We start from the raw sequence: 15,163 nt of genomic DNA, 5'->3' as shown, positions 1-15,163 counted from the left end.
GAGCAACTGGCTTGTCACAATACGCCAGTCACTACTCTTGATGAACTGTGGTATCGTGTTGAAGATGCGTGGGCAGCTGTACCTGTACACGCCATCCAAGCTCTGTTTGACTCAATGCCCAGGCGTATCAAGGCTGTTATTACGACCAGAGGTGGTTGTTCTGGGTACTGATTTCTCAGGATCTATGCACCCAAATTGCGTGAAAACATAATCACATGTCAGTTCTGGTATAATATATTTGTCCAATGAATACCCGTTTATCGTCTGCATTTCTTCTTGGTGTACCAATTTTAATGGCCAGCAGTGTAGTAAAAATCTAAATCTGTTTACTCCAAAAGCAGCCCTGGCCACTGTAAGACTGGCACCATTCGTTTTCCACGCCTGCGAAGCATCAGCTCTGCAACTCTTGTTGACAGCTAAAATATATAAAAGCCCTAAAAGACCCATGATTACAGACAGAGGCGTCCTTACAATCTTTATCTCTGGAATAAACGCAACTACTTTTCTTTTTATCTATATATAGATTAGTGTAATTTACAATTTTATCTATATCAATTGTAAAATACTTAAAAAATGCATCAATTTCAGTTTTAGCATCCCGTGAGACGTGTGGGTTCAGGAAACATTTTCAACAAATTACTTGCAGACGTTTTCGAGGTTTTGGTCACTGGATTGCTAGGCCGAAATGCTTCAGACCTTTTCCCCTGCCCCAAAAATACTTTAAATTCACTTGGCAGTTCCAGAGTTTCTTGGCCTTCGTACTCTGACTGTTCAATCTCGTTGGAATGGTCATCTTCAGTCATTCTCTCTTCTTTGGCACTTTCGTCTCAAAAATCTAAAGTATCTTCTTGTTCTAATCTGCCTTCACGCTCTTGATCAGAGAGCTCTCTTAGTAGCTCCACAATCTCTTCCGTCTTATTATAACGTCTAGACCTGAAAGATGAGAAATGAGGGAATAATGAAAGGAAAAGCAAAGCAAATAAACGACATAAGTCAATAGAATAATTATATGAATGAAGCAAAATGTAGCTTATTTTTGTAAAAGAAGTAATAATTATTATTCATTAATAAATGTATAGTACTAAAAAGGCAACGAAGTAGTAAAAAAAATACTTACATTATCATGTATTATAAATATAATTGTAGAACACCAACACACGCAATCAGTACAGGGTGCCGCAACGAGGAAGTGACTCGGTTAAGGTCTTGCAGACAACTAGCTGTAAATCACACAGGCATGGAGTGATGTGGGAATCACGTGGAGACTTCTGGTGGGAGAATACCTGGAAGCTCAACTTCAAGCCTCCCATAATAGCTGCCAAAACTCAGAAATGCGCAGTTTGCGGCACGGAGTGCCGCTAAGCATGTAGCTAAGGGTCGAGTCATGTTTCATTAAACCATAACAACCTACTGCAGCTAACAGACAGACACAAAGGTTTAGTCCAGTTGATTGAAAACGAGGCCAGCAAAGTTGGCAATATATCGATGCTAAACTTTCATTGCATTATGCATCAAGAGAACTTATGTGCAAAGCCCCTCAAAATGGACTATGTCACAAAGGTAGTTGTCAAAACAGCAAACTTTGTTAAGTCTGAAGAGCTGAATCACTGTCAGTTGCAATTTATGAAGTCTTCAGATTCAGTGCACGATAACATATTTTTTGTATTATACAGAAGTAAGATGGCTAACCCGTGCAAAAATGTTGAAGAGTGATCTGAAGCAAGAAATGCCATCATTCTTTGAAAGCAAGTCAAAGAGACTCTCGAAATTCAAGGAGAAAGAATGACTTTCCAACCTGTTCTTGGTCGATACAACAAGCCATTTAAATATGTTAATACCCAACGCCAAGGAAAATATCATCTGATTAACATCATGCATGATATTTCCGCTTTTCATATAAAACTTGGCCTTTGGAAACAACAGTTATGAACATATAAATTCGCCGTCACACAGGTATTTGGACAAAAAGAAATATCCAATATTTTACGAATGTGCTTTAAAAATGATTTCATTATTTGGAAACACTAACATGTGTGAATAGCTTTTTAGTCAGCTGAGTTACATCAAATAACAAATGCGAACACGAATTACTGATGTTCGTCCGGAAAACTCGTTGCATGTAGCAACAATTTCAGTTGACATAAACACCGACTCAGTTCAAACAAAGTCAGATATCCCACTTACATTGTTTTTCACTAAATTGTATAATATTTTTTTCTCAGGTATCCTTTATTTTCTTTAAAAAATAATTTAATATTTCTTACCTGGTTTGGTTCACAAAACAAAAATTGGTGATGCGCCCTGTGGGGAAATCCCCATCTCAAAAATTTGGATCGCCTGCCAAAAAGGTTGGCCACTCCTGGTCTAAATAATACACATTTCACCACCCTTCTATGTGCTTGTACCTAATTTCAGGTACAAACTGAAACACAGTACAACTGCAGGAAAATTTACCCAACTACTTTTCCAACACAGTTAGAAATATATATTATTTACCAGCATATTATCATCTCATTACGACAGTTTCTTTTATGCTGGAAGCCAGCTAACAAGTAAAAATATACTACATTCACAATTGATTTTCTTTTTTTAACTCAAGGTTCATTGGTTGGTTGAGTTGAGGAGAGGACCAAACACTGAGGTCATTGGTCCCATTGGATTAGTGAAGTATGGGGACGGAACATACCGTGATTCATCAAGTTCCCATTACCCTGTGCTCCAAACACTGATCTATCAATCTGCTTACTGACTGCAGGCTAAATTAACCAATTTTTTTAATAGTATAATCAAGAATTAAGTGAGTGTCTTGGAGGTGATGTGTGCATACAGTAACGACATTTTCCTGATACAGGTTGAAAACTTACTCTGTATAGTATTTAGACAGATTAACTAGTTCTGACTTCGGTTTCAGATAGAAAAATTAAAATATGATAGCCCATTGACTTCAAGTTTATTTTAGACTGAGTACATGCTAAGCTGACAAAGATGAGGAATAATATCATCCCAGCCTCGTTTAGCTCATTTTTCCAAAGTGACTGACAAAAACCATCAAAATTAGGAAGCCCAAGGAAGGATTTAAGCTCTGTATTTTGTGAGTGTGAATCTAGTGTCTCAACCTGTGACATGGTCGCAGCACTCCTTCACAATCGCAAATTTTATCTTCTTTGGTATCACCCCACTACATGTCAGTTGCACCCTATTTCATGTCACTCTCATTCTGTGAAAGATGAGTGCCTTCTATTTCACAAATGGAATGAAGTTACCAACATTAGCTGTCTCCCTGACTTCCCAAAATACGTCAAATGTTCTGCAACAGTTCAATATAAAAGGCTTTAGGTGATAAGTAAACATGAAACTTCTGGTGTGTGCATAAGGATGAAGGCCAATATCAAATAGTGAATGTTTTTTTTCCGTTTCTCCTGCTGCAATTCTAATATTTGGGAGTTGCTACGTTATTTTACTTACAGGACTTGGTCTTTATCAGCCAAACACCACAATACTCATTAGTTTACTTGAGATCTTCATTCTGACGAAGTTCAGCAACTTATTAGCTATTTAAAGAGAATTTTTCCACTCAACAATTTTACTAGTTCATTATTTAACACAATGACTGGTTCAGCTAATATCACATTAAAAAGATTTTGTGACGCACACGTCTTTAATTGTTACACTACATACAGTTTCTGCTGTCCAATAAGTACTATCTTATTCATAGCTCAAACATTACCTGGAATTTGCATTCATAAGAGTGGCTGCTGTCTGCCGTTTGGTCGTACCACGATCCATTATATTGAAAACTTCATTTTTGCTGTGTACTGTCACCTCCTCCAGCCCATTAATAATAACAGAACCTTTCTTAGTTGAATCTTCAAACAGCCTGCAAAATAAATTGACATATTTACAATATGTAATAACGTGTAAGTTAATACCAAAAAGATTTTACCATTAATCAAATCTCCAACGTACAAGGCAAATTCCCTCTACAATAATAAAACCAGATCAATTTACCCTGTACCAGGTATGAAGTTTTGTGGTAGCTGGTTTGAGAATAGAGCTATAGAAAATACTCAACTCAAAAGACAGGTCAGTAATATGTAACAGCAGTTCTGTTTCACAATTTTTACAATCTAAAACACTGAACAGCTACTAGATGTAAGTCTTAGTCTGGCATTTTGAAACTTTCCATTTGTGTTTCATAACTACTGTTAGCAAATTAAATAAGTTGTGACTAAGGTATTGGCATCCAATAGTCTGTATGTATTACAGAAAAATGCAAGTGAACTATAAATAAGCATTTAGGAATTAGTTTCAACAGCACAGATGGTCCTACTGTCTCACTAAGGAAGTATTAAGTTATTTCTGATAAAACGGGTACCACAGTAAACTCTTCTCATAACAGCTACAAACTTCCAAGACAAATTCTCAATGGCATTAAAACAATCCTTTTTTTCCTGGATTTGCAAACATCCAAAAATTTATGAGGTAATGAGTGTACTCCGTATGAAGTTTAAATCTAAGAACATAGCAAATGGAAATAAACTGCAGCAGCCTCTCAAATACTGTTTAAAATCATTATGAGTACCATAAAAAGCACATTCCAAACTGTGTTCGACAGGATCTTAGCATTCCTATAAAGTTCAACATGCTTCCGTAAACATGCAGAGGGGGATGAAGGCAGACCTAAACACAATGTACAAAGTCATTTTACCTGGTAATCTAATACTTCCATTACTGATGTCTATGTACGACTTGTGGTCAGCAACACAAAAGAAGGATGAAATCTGGACCAGTTTCACAGCTCTGAGAATGACAAGAAAATGAGTTTTCACCAATGAATGATATGATTTGAAGAAATTAGAAAAACACCCATGTAAAGCATTGATAATATTCTTTATTACTGATCGTCATCTACACCAAGAACATAAAAGAAAATGGCACACAAAATAGTGTGGTAGGCTATGTAACATTGGAATCGGACATATCTTCATAGAACAGCCGTAGGTCAGTGAAGGACAATGTCCGAAGTAAAAATCTTGTTGGTAGTCCTAAAAACATTGTCTCTAAAAAAACTGGAAGATAAATGCATGATCTCTTACCAATATATTCAGTTTTAAAGCTTAAAAAAAATGATGTTTAATGCAAATACTCTACTAGTGTCAAGAGTAATGATAGTAGCTCATCAAGGATAAGCTATCTCCAGAGAAAATAAAATGGCTCACAAATAACTGCCCGTGTATAAAGCTCTCATATTTCTATAAGATACTCTTTGAGTGGTGTTAAATAGAAAAAAATCTCCTTCCAAAAGGAGAATCACAATTAGAAGATGGAACAAAATAGATTATTATGGCTATTATTAAGTTTCCTAACAGTTTTCAAAGCTTCCGATCACAATAAGAGGAAATTATTCTAAGCAGCAACAAAGTAACTGTCATGTTTCATATTACAACTAGCAAGTAAAACACTAAGATTAGTCCTGGTTCGAAAGTGCAAACGAAATTGAAACACTTAAAACCAGACAAAATTCCTTACAGTGGAGGAAACTAGTATAAACAATATATTAACGGGGGGGGGGGGGGGGGGGGGGAGTTTAAATTGTGAATATTTAAAGTTTTTCCTCTATTATGCTCCAGAACAAATGTGGTCACGTGTTCAAAGACTCGTTTGATGGAGTTCTCCCCCCAAAGTCTATCCTGTCCAAGCCACTTCATCTCAGCAAATTACTGCAACCTACACCCACCGTCCTACCAAAGTCAAACCTTGGTTTCCCCTCTACAATTCTGATCTCACTCCCAATCCATACTTCCCTTCTTTACCAATCTCTTAATTTTTTGATAGCTAAGGACAAGTAGAGCATCAAATTATTAGAGCGATTAAGTTAGCCAGAGAAGAAGTTTTATAGTAATGAAGTTAGTTGAAATTTGAAGGAGTTTTGGGAGCCTGAAGTCAAATGTGTGTTACATTCGGTTGCGCAGTTCAGTGCTATGACACCTTGGCATATTTGGGTTGGCAGAGCACAGAGTTAATCCTTTTGCAGTCAGCCGATTTGGAGTGGTGTGTGCTAAAAATGTGCGTATTTATACCGTTATGCTACAATCTACTGAAATTGCCATATATTACACAGTATTCACTTTAAAAATATGAAGAAATTACCACTTATCCATAAAAGTATGTAGAATATTATGGTTTACACAGATTATAATGTTTCTAATGAATTTGATTGTGACAGTCCAAATAAAATATATATTTTTAATATTATAAATTTGACTGATTCCATATAACCAACACTGTGCTTCAATTTAAGAAGGCTAACTACAGTCCATAGAATCTACACACATTTCCGAGTAAAATGACATGAGAAATATGAAATTTGTGTTGTTATTTAGAAAGATTTAGGAAAACAGTCACCATGCAATCCCTTATTGCATCTATTAAAAACAGTTCTTGACCTTCTTTTCCTTCCCCCACTAGTACACACACAGCATCTTACTTTCTTCTCTGGAAGTTTGCTCAAACCCAGAGAACCACGAGGATCATCAGTTGCATTTTTTTCTTGCAGCCATTCATCTGACAAGTCTTCAATTATCATCACAGTATATAGACCCTACATATCTGGAAACAACTTTCCTTCCTTTATTATGCTCTTTGTATAATATGTAAGAGTTCAGCATCATTCTTGACATTATGTTGAAAGCTACCTTCTTCCAGTAACGAAGAGTTCACCTCTCTTCCAAATACGCATACAGCATCGTGTCTGATGTGTCTGTTCCACCCAGATACTGGTTGTACTGGTGTATTATTTCTGGCTTTTTTATTGTTTTATTTTTATTTTGGACTTCAATGTCACCAACTTTACTTGACAATAAGAGGATGGGGGTATGCTGGGATTTTTTTCTCTCGATACGCACATGCCAGTACCGGAGCTGACTTACAATACATCTATTCCCCAATTCCAAATTTCTTCCTACATTGGTCTGGCAAATATTTCCTGTTTTTTCTTACAGTGCCAGTAATGTATGTACCTAATTTATAAAGACTTTTTACAAGTGGTACTGACATGAAAAAGTTGTCCACAAAGATATGATATCTCTTGTTCGAATAATTGCCCAAATGCATTAACTTCTGGACAACACAGTAACCTAAGCCAGGTCTTGCAATCTCAGCCTCATCTTCTTGGGTTTTGGCACCTCTGTAAGTATAAAAACCAAGACAATAGTGCGTTATAGAGTCACACAGCATCCAGAATTTGATTCCCCATCGGTGGTGGTGTTTGTTTGGCAAATACTGTAATAGGGAAGTGTGACATTTAGTGCCAACTAGACTCTCATCAATACTAAGTTGTTGAAGAGGTGTGTAATGATGTCTAAATATATTATTAGCATGATCTACCAATGGCTGGTACCTGATACATGGGTCATAATCAGGATGGCCTAGTGCTGGACATTTCTCACGATCCACAAGATGAAAGAATTTCGTAAGATGTCTAAATTGATATGCAGAAAACATATTACCAAACCACGGAAATGCCTGTGACGGTTTTGTGCTCCAGTATGAGAGCATTGTGGGCCTTTCATTGAGTCCCATATTTAGTAAGCAAGCAATAAAACCTCTTATCTTGGTACTTTTCATATTCTTCCATTTCTTACACGGTTTGGACAATGTAGCATATTTAGTTATAAACTGTTTAGCTGAGCAATTTGTTTCAGTTACAACAAGCTGCAGCAACATTGTAGTAAAGAACAAATTTGAAGTATTCTATCACAGAAGATCCTGCTGGCGGCATATGCTTTGGTCCTGGCAGCACTCGAAATGGATGTGGTAATGGCTGTAGTGTTTCAGGTGCAATTACTTCAGTGTATTGTACATATTCCATTTCATCTTCACTTTCGTTCACAATATCATCAAGCACATCACTGTCACTTTCTGAACTGTTGCTACTTTCGCTAAAACACTCTTATCATTGGTACATTCTAAAATTCCACAAATTTCTTCGTCGGTAAGTCCTCTGCTGTGGCCCGGTGTAGGTCGCATTTTTCACAAAAAGCGGAGAAAATAAACTGTAAATGTGAAGAAAAACACACAGAAACAATGATAAATAAAAGAAAAACACACACAAAGAATGATAAATAACAGTACTGTGCAAAAACAAGGACTTAGAATGCAATAACAGAAGGTAAACATGTACTGCGAAACACAAGTCAACAAACAAACTTTGCAAAAGCGGAATAATCCAACGCTAATATTTCACCGAAACGATGCTCAATTGTTGATAGCTATCGACCTACACGTAGCTCAAGGCAAAGAGCATCTGTAATTAGCACGCCAACACCATCTAGTGCCCGATTCTGTAAGCTAAACAAGACGAAGCAGAGTACCGACGAATCGGCACCTTGACAGTATTATCAACAGTAGAGGGTGACAATAGATCATTACCTTGACATTCAGAGGGTTAAGCAATACGAATAAAAACACTGTCACCAGCCAGCAGAGGACATGAAAGAAGCAGCCCACAAAATGCGAGGGTGTCAACAGCAGGGGTAGTAATCGGGTCAGTTATGCAGCCGAGCAACACCAGAATGTTCCACCCACCTACTGGGGAAGTAGAACTACAGACATCAGTGGCAGAAAGCAGTATTTCAGGACCAGCAGCTAGCTCGTGAACATCATCCATCGTGAGGTTCTATAGTGATGCAGAGCCTGTGTCACTTAGTGCCGCCACCAGTTCAGAGTTTTCACTGCATTCTCAATCATCGTAATAGTCACTGTTGTGATGCACGTCATCACCTGGGGGGCATCAGAGTGACACCACCACTGTAGTCATCACTGTCACTATCGTCAGATACTGGCAGCTGCCTATAATGAGAGTCATTGCCTACGGTGCATTGTGGTACTGCACTGTCGACATTGTTCTCTGGGATGTTGCTGCCACAAACGCCGTGACCGGAACAGGAACTGGGGACCATGGGCCACTGACAGCAGACAGCTGCCACTTGGGATGGTTGCTGAGACAGGGCACTCAACCGTACCACAGCCCCCCCCCCCCCCCCCCCCCCCCAAAGTGCCATCACAACAGAAGCCTGCAGCCCGTGGTTCCCGCAACCACAGTACAAGCCAGCAAAGTCGCAGCACTGCTGTCGAGGCAACAGATTCCAATTATGCCAGCGCAGCTACAGACGCAGCAATGGGCACCCAGGAACCACCCATGGACACATCCCCCCACGCCCAGCAGAGAACCCACGCTCACATCTGGCGATGGGCAGAGAAGTCAAGTGCCTGTTAACACGGCCCGTTTACACTGCTATCAGGTATGGACGTTTACAGATGTGTCTCTCGCGGTAATTTAGTGCCACAATTTTTCTTAATATTTCATTTCACTACCTCTTTATTAGTTATCCAATCTACACGTCTAACTCTCAGCCTCCATCTGCACCATCAGATTTTGAAAGTTCCTGTTTTCTTCTTGTCTTTATGTTTATCATCCACATTTCATTTCCGTACAAGGCTACACTCAAAATACCTTCTGAGAAGTCTGCAAAACAGTGAAACGAGTTCCTGATCTCAAAATTAACTATGGTTTGTTTCTTACGAAAGCTTAAGAATTTTCTACACAGGTTACACACAAATTTCAAAGTAGTTAGAAACTTTTTTAATAGATGGTGCCGTAACTGCAATACATAGTGCCTATAAATAATGCAGCACTGCTCAGAGCAATCGCCACTGCTCAGAGCAATCAGTTCCAGTGCTGAAATGTGAAAGAAGGAAAAGACTGAAATCATGTATTGCACTGAGCATGTTTTTCTGGTACTGGAATACCACAGGTTAAAACAGTTCTATGGTAACAAGGTGGAGCTTTCAAACACTATTTAATGTTCCAAAAGGACCCAATCCAAAGACCACTTACAAGCTCTTTGCCAAATTCTATCAGACAGGTAGCGTGGCTTATGATCTAGCAGGGAATGTTGACCACAGATAAACTGTTGTTACTCCTGAAAATGTCACCACAGGAATTATTAAGCAAAATCCAAGGAAATCCATGTGAGGAATTTCAGCAGACATTGGTTTGAAGCATTTGAGGAGAAAATGGCAAGCCAGAGCCTACATGTTTCCATTCAAAATACAAAGCCACCAGTCCATACCAGTACAAGCTGTGCGACAAAGGGCTGCCATTGCAAACCCGATTATCGTAATTACCGATATCAAAAGATTTGAAGTTGGCTGCATTTGGATCACAGGTGAAGCACACTTCCACCTGAATGACATCTTGTATAAACAAAACAGGCATTTTGGGGGGGGGGGGGGGGGGGGTGTTTCCAAAAACCAGCTTTTGTGTGAAGTGAAACCACTGCATTCTCCCAAAGTTACTGTTTGGGCTGCAATATTCAACAAAGGCATTATTGTCCCTTTTTTTAATGCGAGAAACCAACACCAGTGAAGATCACATTGCAGTTTTGGAACTATTTGTCGCCACACAGCTAGTGTTGGGGGATCGACCAAGCACAAAGTAGTTCTTGCAAGATGGGACCAGACCACTTCGCACTGAACATGTGTTTCCTTTCTTGATGAATACTTCCGGAATAGAGTCAGTGCATTGGATTATTGCAAATTTACTGGCTCAGGGGTGGTTTGGCCTCAGTATTTGCCCACTGTGGCCCCTCGTGAAAACTTTTTGTGGGAGATATTGAGAGACGTTGTCTACCAAAACCGTGGCTCCATGCTGGACAAGCCCAAATCGGCGACCAGCAATGCATCTGAATCCATTTCCATTGAGACACTACAAGATGCAGAATTCATTATTCATTTGCACCATCTCTCAGTACTGCAAGTTATGGACATTTCAAAAATATTGTGATTGCAAAGACTGCTTGCAGAAAACAAGTTTAAATGGACATACTGAAATTGTATGGGCTGCAGAGTGTACAGTTCCATCTGTTAGCAGCTTTTCAAACCATTCTGAAACTTCTCTAAAAAATTCTTACAACTTTCACAATAAACATACTATTTGTTGCACTGTTCCATCAATCTTAGTTTACAAGATATTTAATTTTTAAATCATGGAGTCCTTTCGTGGACATCCTGTATAAAATGTTAACTAACCTCTCTTTTCAAAAAGATTTCTTACCATTGTCAGTCTCTTACATCATCTCTACTTCAGCTACTGCCAGTTATTTTGATGACCAAATAATGACTATGTACTTTGGAGAATCTCACTTTCTAATCTAATCCCATCAGCATCTCTGATTTAATACAATCACATGCCTTTACCCTTGTTCTACATTAGTTTGTGTTCATTTTATAAGCTCTCATCAAGGCACTAACCATTTTGTTCAACTGATCTTTCAAGTCCTTCGCATTCCATCAGAATTGTAATGTTATCGGCAAACCTGAAACTTTTTATTTCATCTTCAATTTTAATTTCCTTTACACATTACTGCTCGACTTCTTTTATAGCTTGCTCAATGTACAGATTGAATAACATTTGAGATAGGTTCAAACCTATATCACTTTCTTCTGAACTATTGCTTCCCTTTCATCTCCTTTGATTCTTAAGACACTCTTCAGGTTTCTGTAGAAGTTGTAAATAACCCTTTGTTCCCTTTATTTTGTCCCTGCTACCTTCAGAATATCTAAGTGTGTATTCCAGTAGACACCGTCAAAAGCTTTCTCTAAATTTAGATATTTTATCAAGGTAGATTTACCTTTCTTCAACCTATTCTCTACCATAAGCAGGAGGGTCAATATTTTCTCAAGAGTTTCTACATTTCTACAGAACCCAAATTTATCTTCCTCAAATTTGGCTTCTACCAGAGTTTCCATTCATCTGTAAATCATTAATGTTCAGTATTTTGCAACCATTCTCATTAAACTGATTGTATGGTAATATTTACCTGTTAGCCCTTTCTTCTACAGAATTGCCAGTAAGTCCAAGAATATTTTGCTGTCTCACATCTTGCAATTCAGGCTGAATAGTTTTGTCATAATACATGGTCTCATACATCTCAATAACTGGCAGGTACTGTCATCTATAGGTGCCTTATTTCTCACACTCATATTCCCCATCTCATCTTCCTCTAATTCTATCCACTTCCCTTTCCATAATATTGTGTTCAAGTTTGTTTCCCTTGTATAGTCCCTAAGTGTACATAAGGATGACATAGCACCTTTATTGTTAACGATTTCAGGCACTTAATTTAATGCATGCATGCTAATCAGTGATTATCTTTTTGTTAATTAGGAGCAAACTATTTATTGTATAGCCTCCTGGAACAGCTAATTTCAATCAGCTTGAAAATTTAAAACTTTTCTGGTCTTGCCATAAGAATGGGGAATTTGGAAAATTATACTGGGCATTAGCAAAAATCCAGTTCTAAGCTATATAAGTTGGAGAGAGGATGGCCTATGACATTCATTTTGGGACCACAAACAATGTAAGGTCTGTGTATGTTTGGTTGGCATTTTCAGCCTCATGTCTCAGGTTTAGTAATTTTGTGTGCAAGTGCCCTCAGCACTTGTCAATTTTTCGGTGTTGATTCACAGTTTGGACTGGAAGTTAAAAAACCCACAAAAATTTTCAGTGTTCTTGAGTCTGGTTACAGTAACTCTTACTATTTTTCCATGATGAATGCCGGTCACAACTTGTGAACTTTCTTCCTGTTAGCCACAACTGGGACTTGCATTTATTTCGTGCAATGAAATTATTTGGTTTGGGCTTCGAATATTTGACATCATAACATTCCGCAGGTCTACACTGTATGGGACCTCTCAAGTCAGTCTATGCATTTAAATTTTTCTGAAGCACACTTTAACAACAGTGAGGAAATAAATATAGTTTAAATTCACTTTATGCACCAGGAATGTGTATTAACATGAACATTTTTATTTAAAAAAATCCTGGGAAATCAACAACAATTTCATCTCAGCTACAGATATTTACAGTAGATTACCCATCACCAAACTAATGTTCCATTGTGAACTTACAGCTATGTAGATGCAGCTTATATGTGACAAACTGACAGAAACAGACACAGTCATCCCCTAGACAATAAACAGCCAAAAGTGTGGTTGCATTTAGAATTGAATCATTTAAAGAACTTTTTCTTAAATTTTGACACAGGACATTGCTCAATGTATTTCAAAAGCACTTATGAAGTTCTGGCTACTGTGAACATATGTAGGTATTGGATGTTTGTTACACAATTTCACTGTTCATAAATGGGTGGCTTGCAGAGAAATAGGTGTTTCTATGACAAGTTTTGCACATCTTAACCACTAATCAAGTGCAATTGTACATCACAAGGCATTCTGAATGAAAAAAATTATATCTTCTGGAAAAGATCCCTCATGACACTTTAATACCAGGAAAAGTATTTGTGATACAGGACTCAACTGTTATACATCATTGGTTTCTGAAGTGCTATTTTTGGAGGGCTATCCTCTGAGGATCTATAGGTGGGCGGGTATTGTGCCCGAACACTACATCAAACCAGTGTAGTGGATTTTTTGGCATTAGATACATGGCTTTCCCTGGTTCAGAAAGGGGAACAATAATCTAAGACAGTTGCACTGTTCTGGGTACACCTTAAGCTAAATGAGGTGCAGCAAGTGACCCAAAGGTTGCCCACTAACAACTGTAGAGCATCAACAACCATCAAATTCATCAGAATGTAGCACCCTCTCCCTACGACAGCCAACATTTCACTAACACAAATGGTTGGACATCAGCCATTTTGAGGCATCAAAATTTGACAAAAATCTCAAACCTTTGGAAACATCAAGAATTAGTAACTTAGAAACGAACAGTCCTAAAATTTTTTAATTTGGGTTTCTTCATGCAATCAACTAATATCAAAATCTGATATGTCAAGAACAAGACCACTGGTTGAGTTCATATGGACTGATCCCATTAGAACAATGCATTATGTCAGAGAAGTGCAACCAAAGTTGCATATCAACAATAAGACAACATTTCAACAATTCTGATGGAAATATGAAGAATTTTTGCAAGCTAAAAAGTTTGCAATCTTGCAAACAGGAAATAAGATTTCAAAATACTGGCGTGACCTATTCTTTTAGGCGAAGACATAGCATGAGCAACATCTCTGTGAAAACGAGGCTGGCTATGTCACTGTGATGTCACATCAAAAGGCCCATAACTAAAGACTATATTTGCAATATGACAATAGCAGTTTACTGTGTGTAGATTGCTGTTGAGCTGAGAGTTGCTGAACATAATTACTGCATGTCTGTCTCACCACCGGAAACACTTCGCTTTCCCTCACACTATAGTGATTAAGTGCTGTGCACGGGGCTGTACTAGCAATTATCACACTGGGAAAAATATGTGCGTGTTCAGATTTACAAAGGACTCTGAACTGAGGAAGTAGACACACACTATTTAATAGGAGAACTTCACTCCCTTAGAAACATTCTGTGGTAACACTATCCAGTTACATTAACCAAAAAAATCAAAGTTAATTTCAGTGTAATGTTGGTATGCAACAAACTACAACTACAAAGGCTCTATTATAGGAGATGTTAACTATGCAATGCATAAACTTCATAAAACTACATGTGACAACGTGAACAGCATATTTAATTTAAATTCCCTACAGTAATTACAAATGTAATTCCGGCATACCAAAATTTCTGGTCCCAAGATTTTTTGCATTTGATGACTACATTTGCTGCATTATGAATATTTTAAGGTACTGATCTTGCTTTGTTATCATATGCGTATGGCATACTTTTACTAAAGTGCACATCATTTATGACGGCGGCCGAGTTTAGATTCGTTCTGGGCATCTGACGTCACAAAACACAGTCAGCCAATGAACAGAGAAAGACGTTGCCAGAGCTCGACTGTAGTGCAGAGCACGGATGAGTGTTTTCAGTTTTAGAAATGTTCAGTCATAAATAAAGTAATTGAACAAAAGCAATGTCTTGATAGCAGGCTTTCTTTTATAGAATGTTTGGAAAAAGCATTATTTATACCAATTGCTTCATACTCTATTAATTAATTAAACCTAACAGGCAATAAGCGTCCTAATTCAGGCGATAGCAAGGAAAAGTGTTTATATCGTTCTCACTAACCGCTTTTTCACATTAAAGAACAGCGGTAATTGTTATTTCCTACTGTACTTCGACGAAACGTGAGTAATTCATAGTCACA

The 15,163-nt window shown here is 37.9% G+C and overlaps 1 protein-coding gene across 1 annotated transcript in view; it reads right to left on the bottom strand.

Annotated features, from left to right (window-relative positions):
* Positions 1–15,163, bottom strand: part of LOC124612597 (kinesin-like protein KIF11-A) — a 231,033-nt gene that overhangs the window by 154,787 nt on the left and 61,083 nt on the right. The window contains exon 5 of the mRNA XM_047140884.1: positions 3,728–3,877. Within this exon, the coding sequence (XP_046996840.1) occupies positions 3,728–3,877 (150 nt within the window). The remainder of the gene's footprint in view (positions 1–3,727; positions 3,878–15,163) is intronic.

This window comes from Schistocerca americana, chromosome 1, assembly GCF_021461395.2.
Source record: "Schistocerca americana isolate TAMUIC-IGC-003095 chromosome 1, iqSchAmer2.1, whole genome shotgun sequence".
NCBI classification, from domain to species: Eukaryota; Metazoa; Arthropoda; class Insecta; order Orthoptera; family Acrididae; genus Schistocerca; species Schistocerca americana.
Note: the sequence above shows the minus strand (reverse complement) of the source record. Positions and strands in the feature narration are given on the sequence as shown.